The sequence below is a fragment of the Dreissena polymorpha genome, chromosome 14 (assembly GCF_020536995.1).
Source record: "Dreissena polymorpha isolate Duluth1 chromosome 14, UMN_Dpol_1.0, whole genome shotgun sequence".
Taxonomy (NCBI): Eukaryota; Metazoa; Mollusca; class Bivalvia; order Myida; family Dreissenidae; genus Dreissena; species Dreissena polymorpha.
Genome location: NC_068368.1, coordinates 47,954,898 through 47,972,876, shown reverse-complemented (window position 1 = coordinate 47,972,876; position 17,979 = coordinate 47,954,898). Strand labels below are relative to the sequence as shown.

At 36.4% G+C, this 17,979-nt stretch overlaps 3 protein-coding genes across 3 annotated transcripts in view; all 3 read left to right on the top strand.

Moving 5' to 3' along the window:
- Window positions 1-17,979, top strand: part of LOC127857600 (sodium-dependent glucose transporter 1-like) — a 152,255-nt gene that overhangs the window by 34,802 nt on the left and 99,474 nt on the right. The window lies entirely within an intron of this gene.
- On the top strand, window positions 1,093-6,948 carry LOC127857603 (uncharacterized). Its single transcript, XM_052394082.1, has 2 exons — window positions 1,093-1,460; window positions 5,659-6,948. The coding sequence occupies exons 1-2, from the start codon at window positions 1,139-1,141 to the stop codon at window positions 5,928-5,930; spliced, it is 594 nt and encodes a 197-aa protein (XP_052250042.1). The 5' UTR covers window positions 1,093-1,138; the 3' UTR covers window positions 5,931-6,948.
- LOC127857344 (sodium-dependent glucose transporter 1A-like) lies at window positions 11,047-17,979 on the top strand. Its single transcript, XM_052393745.1, has 4 exons — window positions 11,047-11,435; window positions 14,573-14,676; window positions 16,877-17,074; window positions 17,970-17,979. The coding sequence occupies exons 1-4, from the start codon at window positions 11,193-11,195 to the stop codon at window positions 17,977-17,979; spliced, it is 555 nt and encodes a 184-aa protein (XP_052249705.1). The 5' UTR covers window positions 11,047-11,192.

The window sequence follows — 17,979 nt, the reverse complement described above, 5'->3', positions numbered from 1 at the left end:
TCTATTTTTAGTAACATACCATGTGCTCAATTGTATTCAAATTTAGAATCACATTTCCCAGTATTTTAAATTATTCATCCTTGTTTTGTATAACAAATGTAATGTAAATACAAACTCAAAGTAAAAAATATTTAAAATTACCTGATTCACTTTATAATCAGTAATTTAATCCCCCAGACGTTAAGTTGTTCATCACAAATAATAGATTTTAGAAAACGAAAGTAATGTTTACAATTTCAGCAAAAAATGTCAAGGTCGATCCGCTGTAGTAATTTAAATTAATTCACCAATACCAATATATGTAGAAATTTATCCAAGAAAATGAACTCTATTTGATTTATAGTGTGACATAAATATGTTACGACTCTGGTTGACTCTCGATATGGGGTTCGCCTCAGCGTACAGGTCTGTCAATTCTACATAAACTGTTCGCTGAAGTTTCTTTAGCTATATGTATACATGTTCAATCAAAGCGCTGAAGGCACTGAAGCTGTTCGCTATTGCATAATTTAACACGCAATTCATTTTTGAAAATCAATCGCAAGTTTGAAATGAACACACGCCATTCAACTTTATAAAGTGTGTGTCATAGCGCACGGGTCGAGTTTTGTGTGCACTTTTTATCATCCTTATTATTTCATAGAAATAACTAAGACAAAATAAAAACAACATGCTTTTTGGAAGTTCTGACAGCATAGAAAGTATGATGAAAATGGTAATGATAACTTAATATAAAGAAAATTTGCAGTCACCATATTAAAGGAATTTTTTTTTCTTATATCAAATGACTATCTCACCAAGAATATAAATTCATAATGAAAGTTCCGTGTACAAAACTTTTGATTTTTGACACCATATGCAAATTCAAAATATACAACAATCTTCGTATCTTGTATATGGAGGAATAAAAGTATATAAACATTGCTGTTTATGCTTTACTTATTACCCGAGCAGTTCACACGGTGTCAACAACGCTAACATAATATGGTCTATTACTAAATAATAGACCTGTTTATTGTTGGGCCACTGCTGGGCTGGTTTTTCAGTTTTCTTATTGTTGGTGTTTTTTAACCGAAGTAGCGAATTTTACAGATTTAAAATTTCTTTCTCATTGTTATCTACACAAACAAAAGCACACATGGAAACGCGAAACCGGAAAAGGCGCCGTCCGTCGGTCAAACTACACCAGCATCCCAGCCAAAACCTACCTGGCACCAGCCAACAACCCCGTCAGCTGCCTTCTACCCAAATGCCCGATCAGCTGCCTCCCAACCAACAGCCTGTCCAGCTGCCTCCCAACCAACAGCCTGTCCAGCTGCCTCTCACCCCCAGCCATCGACTCGGCCAATGGTCTTCAAACCAACAGTCCGGCCATCAACCCGACCAGCTGCCTCTCAGTCAACAACTGGGCGACCAGATGCAGCCTGCAGCAAGCCCGCCAGATCCGGCTGTTCAATCGGGTAATGGTTTTAGTGAGGATATTTTTTTACCATGCATGTTTCCTAGTTTTCAGTCTGTTTTAGGTGATCATGTTCCTCAGTCAATTAAAGACAAAATAATATCAGGCCAATATGTAGATCTGGCATGTTTGTTGGAGGCCCCGGTAGTTCCTGAAGATTTAGGAAAACATTTGGTTTTGAATAATTCGGGTGAATTAGTGGTAAAGCCCAACATGAAACAAAGCATTGTGGATATAGCTAAATGGACTGACGCATTCCTCATTTTCTCAAGCATTTATTTAAGTGCTCATCCGGTTAAAATGCAAGATCTCTTAAAGTATATGCACACTATAAGGCTGGGGGCAGCAAGACACACTGAGGGTTGGAGATCTTATGATCAACAGTTTAGGTTGAGAATGGGTAATAACCCAGCGAATTCGTGGGCAATGATTGATATGGAGCTTTGGCTGTTGTGTATGGGGCCTCCAAGGCAGCCAGTTCATGATACATGGAATTTTGTAAGAAAATGTTATGATTTCAATTATACCAGATGCTTACGGTCAGTTTGCAATTACAAACATGCTTGTATGATTTGTGGTTCCGACCATCCTTCCAGGGTATGCCATCTCAAGCCTCGCAACACCAGTTCCTTGGGAGGAGGGTCTGTCAGGGGGGCTATCACCCAGACCTCGTCAGGCCTAGAGCTTACACGTTCCGACCTAGAGGCCCATTTCAGGGGCTCCGGGGCCCGTTTAGCAGATACTAATACCTCAGTTTGGTCTCTTGGCAAGTCGCCAATCAATGTTGTTACGATTTCTAAATATCTTCAGTTATATCCAAATAAAGAAGTAGCTTCTGTGCTCAGTAATGGCTTCAAGCAAGGTTTTAAGCTGGGTTATAAGGGTTCACATCTAGGTTCTTCAGCGAATAATTTGGTTTCAACAAAAGTGCATTTTTCAGAAGTCCAAAAGAAACTTGACAAAGAGATTTCCTTAGGTAGAATTTCAGGTCCTTTCAAAGTCCCACCAATTTCCAATTTAAAAGTAAGTCCATTAGGCATTTTAGAGAAGCCAGACGGGGGTTGGCGGTTAATTACACACCTGTCGTATCCCAATGGGTCAAGTGTCAATGATGGTTTTAGTGTGGAAGACATTTCTGTTAAATATACATCATTTGACAAAGTGGCTGACATGTTATTTAGTTTAGGTACGTCAGCAATGATGGCAAAAAGAGATATTAAATCGGCTTTTCGTTTAATGCCTATTTACCCAGGGGACTTTCACTTGATGGGGCTTCAGTTCAACAACCAGTATTATGTTGACAAATGCTTACCAATGGGTTTATCTATTGCTCCGGCTTTATTCGAATCATTCTCCACTTTTATACATTGGCTAGTAAGTTTCAAAACTGGGATTCAAACTTTAGATCATTATTTGGACGACTTTATTTTTGGAAGTGCAGCTGGGTCAAATAATTGTAACATGCTAGTTTCTACTTTCGAGGAAGTATGCACCGAAATGGGAGTCCCAGTTGCGGTGGAAAAGTCGGTCGGCCCAACAACATTACTGACATTTTTAGGCCTGGAATTAGATACTGTGCAAATGACTGTTAGAGTACCTGCTAAAAAAGTGGAAGAACTTTTGAAGCTTTTGCAAAATTGTCTAGTAAAAAAGAGACTTACGTTAAAAGAATTGCAGTCTTTGACTGGGAAGTTGAGTTTTTGTAGTCAAGCAGTAAGAGCAAGTAGGGCATTCTTGCGCCGATTTTATGATGCTATGTGTGGCTTAAAAAAGTCCTATTATAAGATAAGAGTTAATGGTGAAATGAGAGAAGACATCCTGATGTGGATTCAATTTATTGAAGATTTTAATGGCATTGTACATATTCCAAATAAAGTATGGTTGGATAATTCTGTCATTCATCTTTACACTGATAGTGCAGGTGGTGCTACTCTTGGCTGTGGTTGTTATTTTGGAGGTAATTGGGCCTATTACCCATGGCCTGTTCAATGGCAAGGCCAACCTATTTTATCAGATATAACATTTTTAGAGATGGTCCCTGTTTTGTTGGCAATATGGCTCTGGGGGGTCTTTTTGAGGGACAGGAAGATTAAGTTTCATATTGATAATTTAGGTTTGGTAGAAGTGATCAACAAACAGTCTTCCAAGTCGAAACGTTTGATGTTTCTGGTTAGAACATGTGTGTTGTTAGTTATGAAATACTCGGTGGTGTTTAAAGCAGTACATATTTCATCAAAGTCCAATTACATTGCTGATGCAATTTCTCGTAAACAGTTTCACAGGTTACAACAGTTAGCACCAGAGGCACAAGCTAGTCCAGAATCAGTCCCGCCGGAGTTTTTACTGATGCTCTGCAACAAGAGGCTAATAGATTGCTAGACAATTCCCTTGCTGCTAATACAAAAAAGGCATACATCGTTGGGTTAGAGAGATTCTCTGAGTTTAAAAGGCAATACGGCTTGTCAGATGCCTGGCCGCCTACAGTTGAACAGGTGGTTCGATTTGTAGCATGGCTATCCCTACAACAACTATCACACAAAACAGCAAAATCATACTTAAGCTCTATAGCTTTTCATTGCAAGCTGCTTGATGTTGTTGACCCTACCAAAAAGTTCATTGTTTCAAAAATGGTGGAAGGAATGCAAAAAGATAAGAAAACACACGATAATAGGCTTCCAATTACCCTCTCGTTACTGCAAGGGATAGTAAGCAAACTTAATATTGTGTGTTCCAGTGTCTACGAAGCAAAACTGTTCACTGCAGCTTTTATGCTAGCGTTTTTCGGTTTTCTAAGAGTTGGCGAAATAGCTGTTCCTAAAAAAGGTGATAGTATTTTACAGGCGGCGGTGTTGGCAATAGAAGATTTTCAATTTGATCACAATGGGGTAATCATTTCAATCCGGCATTCAAAAACTGATCAGTTGGGCAAAGGGGTAGCGCTCAAAATTACTAGGTCAAACAGTGAATTTTGCCCAGTTGTGTGTCTTAACCAGTATCTTCATGTTCGTCCTCAAGGGCCTGGTCCCTTGTTTTTGCACTTCAACAAACAACCAATTACTCGTTACCAATTTTCCGCTATTCTTAAGAAAACGGTTTCTCTTTTGGGTCTAAATTATGGGTCTTACAAATCCCACTCCTTCAGAATTGGAGCAGCAACTGCAGCTTCCCAACTAGGCTATTCAGTGGAGATCATTAAACAGGCAGGCAGATGGGCTTCCAATGCCTACCAAACATATGTTCGTCCTGTTCCTGTTGTCATGCCCAGCCTAATAAATAACCCCCATTAAAAAGGTATGGTTCATATAGTTAGATTCATGTGACTAACAAAAACCAAGTTGTATTTAGGGAAAACCATCTGGATACTGGGTTCATCAATAATCAAGCAAGCCTTCATAGCAGCAAGATTACGACCTGAAGGGGCCAACCTCTGCCTTGAACCCAACATCATCTGGTGGCAAGGGTACAGTGGGTTAACACTTGCAGAATCAAAGAAATAATTTCTTTCGCTTGCCAATGTGGGTAATTCTCCAGACTATATTGTGTTACATTTAGGTGGTAATGATCTTGGTCGTCGGTCACTGGTGGACCTTCGAAAATTGATTGTCGAGCTATTCAGGACTATACTGTCTATATTTCCAAGTGTTAAGATTGTATGGTCTGCAGTGCTTCCAAGGTCAAATTGGAGATATTCTGATAATAAAGTTGCTATGGACAAAGCAAGAAAGCGCCTTAATAGTCACGGTTCATCTAGGGCTTTGGCATGTGGAGGGCATTACTTGGCCAACTCTGACTTTGGAAAATTTGAGGAACATTTGTTTGAGAAGGACGGAGTCCACTTGTCAACTCTGGGTACAGATATTTTTCTTTCTAATATGTCTGCAGGGCTTGAAAAATTTATAAAGCATAATACACCAATCCATTACTGAAGTTCTAGCTGCACAAATTTGGGGGTTCTTACAATTTTAAATCCCAAACATTATGTATGTTGGTGTTGCTATTGAGTCCAAAAATAGATATTTGCAGTTAGTTTGTATGCATATTTTTCTTACTCATATGTATGAAAAAAGAAAAAAGAAAGTTTTTTGCTGCTAATTTTTATGCAATTTTTTGCTGCTAGTTTTTATGCATTTTTTTTTTCTGCTGGGTTTTATGCATTTTTGCTGCTAGTTTTTATTCATATCTTTGCCTTGTGTTTACAGTTTACTGCTTCCGACTCCAAGCATGCGTCCATCCACCCTGCAGCCAAAGTTCTTTGGCAGTGGCCACCCGTCATCTCTGGCCCAGCTGGTTTCGAGGTTGGGGCATTTGGGCCGCTAGGGTCAGCGTTGTTGGGTGGCCATATGGCAATCAGTGCCGGATGGACGCTTTTTACCTGGCACATTTTTTGGGGAAAATATATATGATTTTGTTGGGAGTGCTGATGGCCGTCACCCGGAGTCAGCACTCATATACAATTTATTTGTGCAGTTAGTTATTTGCAGTTAGTTTGGGCTTGCCATGTTCGCAGGTGGCCCTTGCTGCTTGGAGTCGAGACATTATATGCCAGAACCATTTTTTATGTTTTTATGTTATAAGGTCCTTTAATAAAAAGTAAAAATTTAGTTGAGTTTATATTTACTGTGTGAAAAGGGTTATTCATCGGAGTTTTCATATAGGCTTGCCCATGTAATGCTAGGTGGCAGTTTGGGTTTAGTTCTTGGCCTCTACAATAATATGGTCTATTACTAAATAATAGACCTGTTTATTGTTGGGCCACTGCTGGGTTGGTTTTTCAGTTTTCTTATTGTTGGTGTTTTTTAACCGAAGTAGCGAATTTTACAGATTTAAAATTTCTTTCTCATTGTAATCTACACAAACAAAAGGTTGTAAATTTTCTCCCCTCCCACCCAACCCATGTAGTTTGTTTTTACACAGTGTTGTTCTGTCACACTTTACTGCGTCCGTTATATATTTAAAAATTTGGTCAGGCTTAGGGTAAATATAGATTTATTTTAAGTTTTATTTGCCTGTCCACATTAATTTTAATAACATAAGGGGAAACTGATTGTTTTCCGTACTAGATTTGGTTTGAGTATATTACATATTCTGCTGGTTTGAGTTGCGTTTTTCAGTTTGCCGTGTAGACGCAGAGTACCAAACGTCGGATACAGGTCGGTCACGACTCCACTTCCGATGGGGCAGTTCGGACACCTCGGGTTCGTCGACAGTCGCTTGAAGTTCACAGTTCCTTGGCAATCAGTGCCGTATGGACGCTTTTTACCTGGCACATTTTTTGGGGAAAATATATATGATTTTGTTGGGAGTGCTGATGGCCGTCACCCGGAGTCAGCACTCATATACAATTTATTTGTGCAGTTAGTTATTTGCAGTTAGTTTGGGCTTGCCATGTTCGCAGGTGGCCCTTGCTGCTTGGAGTCGAGACATTATATGCCAGAACCATTTTTTATGTTTTTATGTTATAAGGTCCTTTAATAAAAAGTAAAAATTTAGTTGAGTTTATATTTACTGTGTGAAAAGGGTTATTCATCGGAGTTTTCATATAGGCTTGCCCATGTAATGCTAGGTGGCAGTTTGGGTTTAGTTCTTGGCCTCTACAATAAACATAGGTATAGAGCACTCATGCGCTTTTAGGCGTAGCTGTTTCAGTTTTCATCTTAATGACTTTTACATAACGCCAACAGACACGCATGAATATTTTCGAATATTTAATAAGCTGATTCGAGTTACAACCTCTGAATTTTTGCTACATCACTGCGTATGTGCTCAATTCAAAGGATGTAGCACTGTTCAGTGTAAGGAATTCCGGACTACTCTCTGTATGCTCAAACGACACAAATTGTGGCCCTGTTACAATTACGCGTTACAATCCATCTCGCAGAATTTCACTTTCGCCTCCAAGATGAGAAAACAATCATTAGCGAAATAGTATAGTGTCACGATAAGAGAAAATCGTTTAATTATCATACCACAATGTTTGCCGTACTTGGTCAGCACGTCTGGAAATCATTCCTTTATGTGTGGATAGGCTGCCATTATTAACAAGTTTGCTATTTTCAATTCAATTTTGTATCAAAAAGCATTGTTCTTAATTGTGGCATTTTCAATTCGCAATGAGATTTGTAATGACCCTCGTCATGTGAAAATGGGTCTTATTCCATATGCGCCCATCATATAAATAGCCCACTCAGCTATTACTACTTTTGGTAAGGAGAAACATAACATATTGAGTGATTTTAAAGCGAACAGCATCGCCTATGGCCTGACTGCGCAAAAGCCCATGTTGGGTTTAACAAACGCTTGCCGAAACGCATAAGACCCATTTTCGCATGACGGCGCTATTGACGTGTGATTTAAATGTGTCGAAAGAAAACTGCGTTTAAATCAAATATAAACATACGATATATTTCGATAGTGAAGAAAGATACTCATAACAAGGCATATGAGGACACATATGAAGTGCTCTCCCGTAGTTTTTTTATATAATTAACTCACACTAATGTGTGGTTTGACAATGCTAACACACATTTCATGCGGTGAATATGCAGCTTACAAGTGAAAAACACAACACAATAGTTAAACTTTTGTTTAATTGTATTTAATTATTTAGAAAAGTAAATTGCTAACTTTATTTCAAAGTCAGCGTATACGCCGACTACATTTTTAAAAGACATTTATTGTTATAAATATATTTAATATAAAATATTAGGTTGTTTTCGGTTTTAGCGATTAAAAAGCATTTTCGAGGTTGCCTATAGTATGCCTGTAGTAATTCATGAACTCATATCCAACTGTCTATGTATTGAGAACTGTGAATATAAACAAGCTTAACCTTCTACTAACCTTCTGCTATTGCATTCGTATTATTATTATAAATTGTTTGTTATATTCGGGTTTAGCAATTATGGAACTTTTTTTTGTCTATCGTATCGCTGAAGTTATTGTTGACCTATAGATAATATGGGTCTTTGATATAAATAAGCGTCAACTTTTTCCCGAATCTCTCATTTTACGACCTGTACTACGTCATTGAGTTGTATGCGAGAGCGTAACCTATTGCGTTGTTATAACCCGTAAACTTTCCTTTGTTTATCGACAGGCGCATCTATTAAAGGGGCCTTTTCACAGATTTTGGCTTTTTTTTTAACATATTCATTAAATGCTTTATATTGATAAATGTAAACATCGGATCATAAAAGCTCCAGTAAAAAATCAAGAAAAAAAATAAAAAAAGGAAAAGAACATTGCCCGGAGCAGGTTTCGAACCAGTGACCCCTGGAGTCCTGCCAGAGTCCTGAAGTAAAAACGCTTTAGCCTACTGAGCTATTCCGCCGAGTACACATTTTTGACGTATTTTATTCCTTATATAAGCAATTTTCGTAATTTCACAAAATTTAACGACAAAAACAGAACTCTCCAAATTATTCAATCGTTTCGCGTTGCAACGCTTTATAATTTTTAGGTTTTAAAATCGTCAAAAGATGCATATAATGGCTATATTAGAGCATGGTTAATGTTCAGTATTACTGTTTCCTACACAAATATCATAACTAAAACGAAAACTTACGAATCTGAAAAAACTTTTTTCAATTTTGTCAATTTACCAAAGCGTGAAAAGATCCCTTTAATAGCCTCATATCATGAATGTCAAAACACCCGCGAAAAAGAACCACGTGACCAAATAGGACGCAAAACGCAAATACCATGCGACTACGACTTTTATTATGTAAGAACGCTCCGCAATTTCTTTGAAGCCGGAGCCTTGTGATTGCTATTACGTAAATAATTGACCTAACTGAAGTAAGCAAAGGAAACGCAACACCTAATTGACCCATTCCTTCTATGTGCGAAGGCAGATTGGATTTTACTAATGTATGGTTTGCCTATTATAACATACATTATAATGCGGTAAATATGCGACTAACAAGTAAAAAACACTATAATTAAACTTTTGTTTTGAATTAAGTTATTTAGAAACAAAATTCCAAACCTTCTTTCAAAACAGCAAGACTACTTTTTTTAGAGAATATTATTGTTATATTTAAATGTTTTTTAACAGTTTCAGCGATAATGAAACATTTTTTTTATGATGTCTATCTTATCCCTGTAATAATTGTTGAACTCGTTGTCAACGTATTATTAATTGAGACCTGTGAAAATAAACAAGCGTAACCTTATACTATTGCGTTATTCTCACACGGACTCCCCTTTGTTTATCGCCAGCCTCAGATTTATGAATGAGCTGAGAGAAAATACTACGTCACGCACACGCAGCAGAAAGTGGACTATTTTAATCATTCATAAACAATCTCCTCCGCGACACGTTCACTACGATCATTGTTTATCGATTCTTTTCTATAAAACACCGTTCGAAAATATTGAATGTAACACGATATTAATATAATGTTTCCATTTGTGAATACACATAATTGGAGAACTCAAACCTCTTGCATAAATTATACAACTCTTTCTTGCGCGGATACGCAAGCGGGTATTGGGTTAATCATACCTAGGCCGTATCGACCTGAATTTCACACTAAGCACTTTAGACGGGCGCTAAAGCGCCCATCTAAAAATTGAACCTTATTGTTGTGGTTACACTGCACTGTTGGCATTGTTGAAAAAGGGAGCTGAATATGTTGGGGCTGAGTGCTATAAGTAAACTGCAATTTTATATTTTTAAAGATTCAAATTTTTGCACCAAAACTAAGCACACAACTTCAAAATGGCGTCCAACATTGTCGAAATTTTAGATTCTCATATAAGGCCGAGTTTTTTCCTGGTTTCTGATTGGCTGATTCTCGTATTGACCGGATTTTTTCCGTATTGGTCGTTTTTTTTTCCATAGTGGCCGCCTTTTTCTCGTATAAGGCGAGTTTCGAACTTTATTGGCGAGGCTCAACTTGTATGGGGCGAACAAATTAAACACATTCTCGTTTAATATTATGAAGTTAATTAACGAAATATCGTATTGGCCGACCTTTTTCTGTATTGGCCGTGTTTTTTATCCATATTGGCCGCCTTTTTCTCCTATAAGGCGAGTTTTAAGCTTTATTGGCGAGGCTAAACTTGTATGAGGCGAACAAATTGAACACATTCTCGTCTAATATTATAAAGTTAATTAATAATGTGGAAAAGTCTTCATTAAAGTACAAATAAACATATTTTATTATAAAATATTTTTAATTTTCATTGCAACGCAACAGTCTTAAAACATATCGACATGCTGTCAAAATTTAAGTAGATTTCATACTAATTAAACGCCAAGGAAAAGTAACTCGTGCCGTATTATAATGCTTACAATAATTCAGAGATATTGTCCGCCCTAACAAACATAAGCCTTAGAAGCGCACAAATATAAAGATTTCACGTGAAGCTTACGTTTGTTACCTTTGGACATCGTATAAGAAAAAGTTAAATTTTAATTAATGCAACACTTCTCTTATACATAACGATAGGGGCCTTTAAAGGTTAAGAACAGATACGGCACACATTTAGGACAGGCAGCGTATGCCCACACACGATTAACATTCATGTACATTCCCACTTCTTCACTCGTAGAATAAAAGCTCGCGGTATTATGTATGCTTGTTTAGCGTTTAGTTATCTTCTGATAACGGTAGTAAATAAACGTGTTTGAAAATCAATCCTTTTTGGGTCCTGTCAATCAATACTCATACATCTAGACATTAATACAACATACTATAGGATACATTTCAAATAGCTATTAACAAAAATGCTAATGAAAAATGAGTTAAACGATGTTCAAGTGAGTGGCAAAGAAGAAGAAGCTCACGGTGACAGCATTGCTCTTTATAACGGAACTTTTAAAGACGGAAGTGTTGTTGAAGCTGAAATACTTGTCGGGTTTCCTCTTCAACGGATCGATTCGGTGTCGAAAACAGAAGGACGTAAAAGAACGCTGCACGTGCACAAGATATTGCACACGATATGTATCTACAGCAGCATGCTCTTTATAGTAGGTATGCTTTGTATTATATTATTCACATTTAATAAATTGCATTACGTACGAATTCATGATTCATATATGAGAATGAATATATCTTGTAGTTGTTTAATCATACGGATGACTATTACTTTTATCTGTCATAATCTTAAGAAAGTAACACAATCAATATCTGATGTGAATAATTACATTTTTTGCATGTTTATCCTATAAACCGAGTGAAATGCGCACCTATTCTCAAATAAGCTATTTGTTTCTAAAGAAAAGGCTATTCACGTTGGCCGGAACATTGAGCTCTTTAACGAGCCTAGAGGTGAGGTTAAGTGTTAATAAATGTTTATGCCCCACGACCTTTCGGAGAAGCGGGGCCATGTTTCTTTGCATTTGTTCGATGATCGGTCGGTTGGTCGGATATTAAGTCAGACAGTTGACTTTCATTTTCACAAGTTATCTAGAGAACGTTTTAACCAACGTTTATTCATTACACACGAAATACCTGAAATAGATTAATGCCTGAAGATATGTCAATTTAAAAGCAACAAAGGGACTACACTAGCGATTCTAAGCATAACGCGTGACCGATTATCGAATTTAATAGCTAACTTACAATACTAGTAAAGTATTTCAAAATGCCTCGACTATTGTAAGATACCATAAACACAAAACATAATAATACAAATAATTAATTAGTAATTTCAATATTACAATTGCAAAATGTGTATTGCAATTTGTATTTGAGTGATATGTTCAAACAAGTACGTTTTCAATGAAAAATGGGTGGGCGCATGTAGTGATTTTTAACTCACAAGGTCAAAGACAAAGAATATTGTTATATAATGTCATTAAATATGCTTTGTCGATAGAACAAATTGTCAAAAGATCGCCTGATTGGCGATCAAAAATCCTAAACGATAGTTACAAAATAAAAAAAACAACTTGGAAATAAAACTGTTATAGATTACGAATTTCAATGGTAAATGTTTACAGTGACATCGCTTAGCTAGTTCCGTTATATATTTTTCTATCCGTACTTATCTTTCAACGATGTTTTCAGACCACATCTTCCTTACCTAGACATCCATATTTCAAAAGGAGCATGGACCCTTCAACTGTTGACAAGGCAGTTTATGTTACAATGGATGTGACAGTCATAGTGATTCATTATGCAGTTCTTGAGACTGACTATTTGTCAGATGATGACAGTGATGATAATATCTTAAATGAAATGAAATATTAAACACAATACTGTGTATAGCTCTCCCAACTCTTGTAAATACGCGAGGCATCAAGAATAAAATCAAATTGTCTGAACACAACTGATTTATTTACATCTTAAACCCCTAAATGCAATACAAGTATATAACGATTAATGTAATTTCATGATATTTTCACTGTAAACAAGAAATGTGTTTGCCAGAAACACTATGGCCTCTTCTGCGCCGCTTTGAAGCTATATATTTGACCTGTGACCTTGAAGGATGACATTGACCTTGACCTTTCACCACTCAAAATGTGCAGCTCCATGTGATACACATGCATGCCAAATATAAAGTTGCTATCTTCAATATTGCAAACACACAAACAAACACACAAACAAACCAACAGACAGGGCAAAAACAATATGTCCCCCACTATAGTATTGGGGGACATAAAAATATATATCTTTGTGGCTATGAAACATTTCCCCTGGCTATATAATGTTGGAAGTTTCATAACCACATTGGCTCTGAAGACGAAAAAGTTAGTTTTGAAGACTTATATATATATGTCCGCAAGATACATAGAAAACGCTTTGACCAACAGTCACCAACATTGGTTCAGGTTATCTGGAGGAAAGTTACACCCCTACTTACTTGCATATCAACATGTTGCAGGGTCAATTTTACGCATGCTTGTCTTATGAAAGCTGTTTCCCGATAAACTAGTTGTGTCTTCGTTATTTCAAGAGAATGTAACAATAATTATCCAAATTAGCATTTGTTGTAAACAGGTCACAGGTATTGAGATGGGGGTAACCCCTGTCAGTTTGAAATTGAAAGGTAAAGGCCAGTACAACTTGTCCCTACATGTCATATTTTATCACATGCTATACCCTGTTTCCCGTGTAATGCAACAATTACATATTTTTAATATTACACATGTGTAATACAACATTTTTAAGCGTTTTCATTGGCTTAGTTTTCGTTTATTGGCCAATCGCATTTTGCTATTTTGCTGAAATGACGTAGCAACGTCAAATGACGTCACGAAATGTAAACAACATTCGGGATTTATCACTAGGTTTACGTAAATATTTATTTAATTTTCTCATTTAAAAGCATGTGATTAAAAAGATCTGACAGTCGTTCTCATGTTATACCATATTTCATTAAACTCGTCCAGGAAATTCGTTAGTAAGCTCGCCAAAGGCTCGCTTACTAACACAATTCCTGAACTCGTTTAGTAAAATATGGTATGATATGACAACTCGTGCCAGATCCTATATATTATAAATATATGTTAAACATTATTTTGTAATTCACGATAGAAATACATGGCAGTTCAGAATTTCATTACGACATGTATATGTTATTATTTTATTAAGACCCTTTTGAATCAGGCATTCATATTGTATTCCCAACTAGAATATACTTTCTAACAGAAAATTGAAAGCAGACTGTGAATATCTACTTACAAAAAACCCAACAGTTTCGCTTTCTGTCAATATAAAACTTTATTACATAATTTTTCGTAGGTTTTTAAGAGAAAAAATAAGCAGCAATTGATGCATTATATCAATTATATTTGTTATCATAATGTTATATACATATAATTTAAAATAGTATAATTCAGCTTCAAAGTATGAGCGCTCTGGCTAATAAAATGAAACACGCACGACATTTATTTATGTTGAGTGTTGGGTGTGGAACTGTTTAATATTCTTATTATTTATAAAATGATACAAGATAGCTTAACACTCAACAATTGGAAAGCATAATTGCGAAGGGTTGATAAAGCTCAAAATATGTAAGACACCTCCAACGAAGGAAAAATCTATGAACGATTGCATGTATTGAAGACGTATCTGCAAGGCGATAGGGGCACAAGTTTTACAAACATCTCTTGTAAATATACTGATGTCAGTCAAAGTTTGTATTATATTCTTGCAGGGCTGGCGCAGTGGTCTATTTGGCCCTGTGTTTCCTGACCTTCGTCGCCTGATGAACGAGGATCTAGCAGTGTCCTCGTTGATCTTCACCGGGCTCTCGCTAGGGTGGGTAAATCGATACTTTGTCATTCGAAAACAGCGTTATTTGGGAATTTCGGTATGATTTATTGTTATATTTCGTCAAACGGTAATATTAGAACATTGAAAAGGTTTTTCGCAATACAATGCTTATATGTATTATACTCCAATAATATGTCGAAATCTCAATATAGGGGAATATTACGGTGTTAATAAGTCCTAGATTGATATATAATGATTGGTGCTTACTTTGAATTACATTTTTACAGTCATATCGGTTATATAAAATACGTCCAGCAACATTATTCGCGTGCTAATCAAATGCGCTTATCACAATATAAGACTTGAGCGATAAAGGACATATTTGTTTAAAAATCGTGACTTCTATTCTCGTTGGGGTATTTTAGATGTATCATCTTAAATATGAAATTAAAAGTAAATGTAATAGGGTTGGTTTTAACAGTATTTATTAATATAATGACAATTTTAGCATGATATTTGAAATACATTCATACACAAATGGATAAAAAAGCAAGTTACTGAAAACTTATATGAATTCTTCTCCATAGATAGCGTTTAAGAAGTTAGCACATGTAACCAGTTAAGGCATTTTATAAAACGTTTTAACATTGAGTGTGAGCGAGGTGATGAATTTTTTAGATATATGAAAGATAGAGCATGAAGAGAGTTGAGACTGAGTGGGAAGATGAGGAACAATAAGGAAGGACAACCGACATCAAATATGGTGGACTGTTACAAGTTATTTATATGTGAAGCGTTTTGACAACACGACATATCGTTGAACCCGAAGAATTATTGTTTCGTTTTGCTCAGGGTTGAGGTATTCGCATCCAAAGAGTAGGTTGTTTGTTGTAAGAGAGCATGGGGTATCTCCAAACAGATTGTTCGGGAGATATTGGTGGTGATGACAATGTAGAAGGAAATGGTTTGCATTTTCAATTTCTCCACATAAGCAAAGAGGATTGTCTGCTTGTGATCTTCGGAATAGGTCATCATTTAGGGAACTGCATTCATGTTGAAATCTGGCGTGTAGGATTTGACGAAATATTGAATCAATGTTGAATAATTCAGACGACTTTGTTTGGTTCCTGCTAAGAGAAGCTTTGAAAGAGGAAAACGTGGGAGATTGTTGCAAGTCAGGCGTAAGGGCATTCCACTCACGTATAGCTGTGGTGAGAAATTAGCATCGATATGATTCACTTTTTGCGTGAATAAGATCGAGGTACTGCGTCGTTATTTCTAATGCCAAAGCGGTTTTGAGGGTGGAGAGGAATGAGATTTGATAGGTATTCTGGACATAGTCTGCGTTGTATTTTGTAGAAGAGAATAAGTATGTGTTTCTGTCTCCTTTTTAAGAGTTTCCCATTTAAGTTCGGTTAACAGGGGATTAATATTACAAAATTTAGTGGCGCCGATGCATATTCTTGCTGCCTCGTTTTGAATAGCTTCTAATTCTGCGATTTATGCGTTTTAACAGTTACCACAGACTGCGTCTCCATATTCGAGCAGCGGACTGATAAAATGAACATACAATTTTTCAAGGTTGGACTTGGACAGTACGTATTTCAGAGACCTCATAATGCCGATACATTGCCAGGCTTTGTTTTTAGCTGCATGTTTATATGCTGCCCATCTGGCGTCGATTAACAAAGTAAAGCCAATATGTTTTTGTTGTTCAACTGTCGTTACTCGTAAATTGTCAAAAGAGAGTGTTGGATGTAAAGGTTTGTTTCGTTTTCGGGAAAATATCTTTGATTCGGTTTTAGCGGGAATAAATGACATACATGTAAGCCAGGACATCGACCAAGCATGAATGGACTCTAGATCATCGATAAGATGAAAGCGTTGTCATAAGGTTATAAAGGCGTTCTTGAATTTAAAATCAAAACAACAGTTACTTGGTGTACGTAAGGTTGATAAATTGTATTTTAGAATTAGGTACTATGCATGACGATGAATTTGAAATAATCGTGTGTGTTTTTCTCATGTTACAGAAGTATATTTCGATTCGAATTACACTTGGATTATAATTGGGAATTTCATATTTATACTGCGACATAAATTACATAAATGTATGTTTTATTTGGGGGTGGGAGATGCTACAGACAAACGGACTTAATGAACGTCAAGACATCAGTCTTTAACTAAACATAAAGCTTATTCAGCCCATAACAAATGACGAAACGTTTTTTTTTTTACATTAAAGGGTTATATTTGGCGCCATTTTGAGCGGTGTCATCCACGAGAAGACTCGTATGCACAAGGTCTACATCTGCTGCGGCATAACGGCAGCTTTAGGCGTCATCACCGTCATCACACCGTGGTGTCCGTACTTCGCGGGCATGCTTGCGTTACACATTGCACACGGGGCATTCGTGGCGTGGATAGATACTAGTACGATATTGTATGGTTTTGTACTAAACATCAGATGTGTACATACAAATTAGTAGCATTTAAATGGGTTGTTTTTTGTGCATTTGATATTCATTTACAAAGATGACCCTGAATTTTGTTCTAGTAAGATCAGTTACTCTGTTGGAATTGCTTTTTGAACATAAACCAAAACAAAAACGAATAAATAATGATAATTACGTTAGAAAAACCCCACAAATATTCGAATTCGATAATCAATTAAAAACTCAATTACATCAATTACATCGATGCTACTTTAGGCTATTTGCTCTAATGTGATGGCGTTGTGCTATAATTCAATTTTAGAAGATTTAATTTAGTTTTATATTCTGGTGTAATATTAATGGTTTTACTTGTTTAATTCTTCAAATTAAGATGACTTAAAGGGATCTTTTCACGCTTTGGTAAATTGACAAAATTGAAAAAAGTTGTTTCAGATTCGCACATTTTCGTTTTAGTTATGATATTTGTGAGGAAACAGTAATACTGAACATTTACCATGGTCTAATATAGCCATTATATGCATCTTTTGACGATTTTAAAACCGAAAAATTATAAAGCGTTGCAACGCGAAACGATTGAATAATTTGGAGAGTTCTGTTTTTGTCGTTAAATTTTGTGAAACTACGAAGATTGCTTATATAAGGTATAAAATACGTCAAGTATGTGTACTCGGCGGAATAGCTCAGTAGGCTAAAGCGTTTTTACTTCAGGACTCTGGCAGGACTCCAGGGGTCACTGGTTCGAAACCTGCTCCGGGCAATGTTCTTTTCCTTTTTTAAATTTTATTCTTGATTTTTTACTGGAGCTTTTACGATCCAATGTTTACATTTATCAATATAAAGCATTTAATGAATAAGTTAAAAAATGCCAAAATCTGTGAAAAGGCCCCTTTAA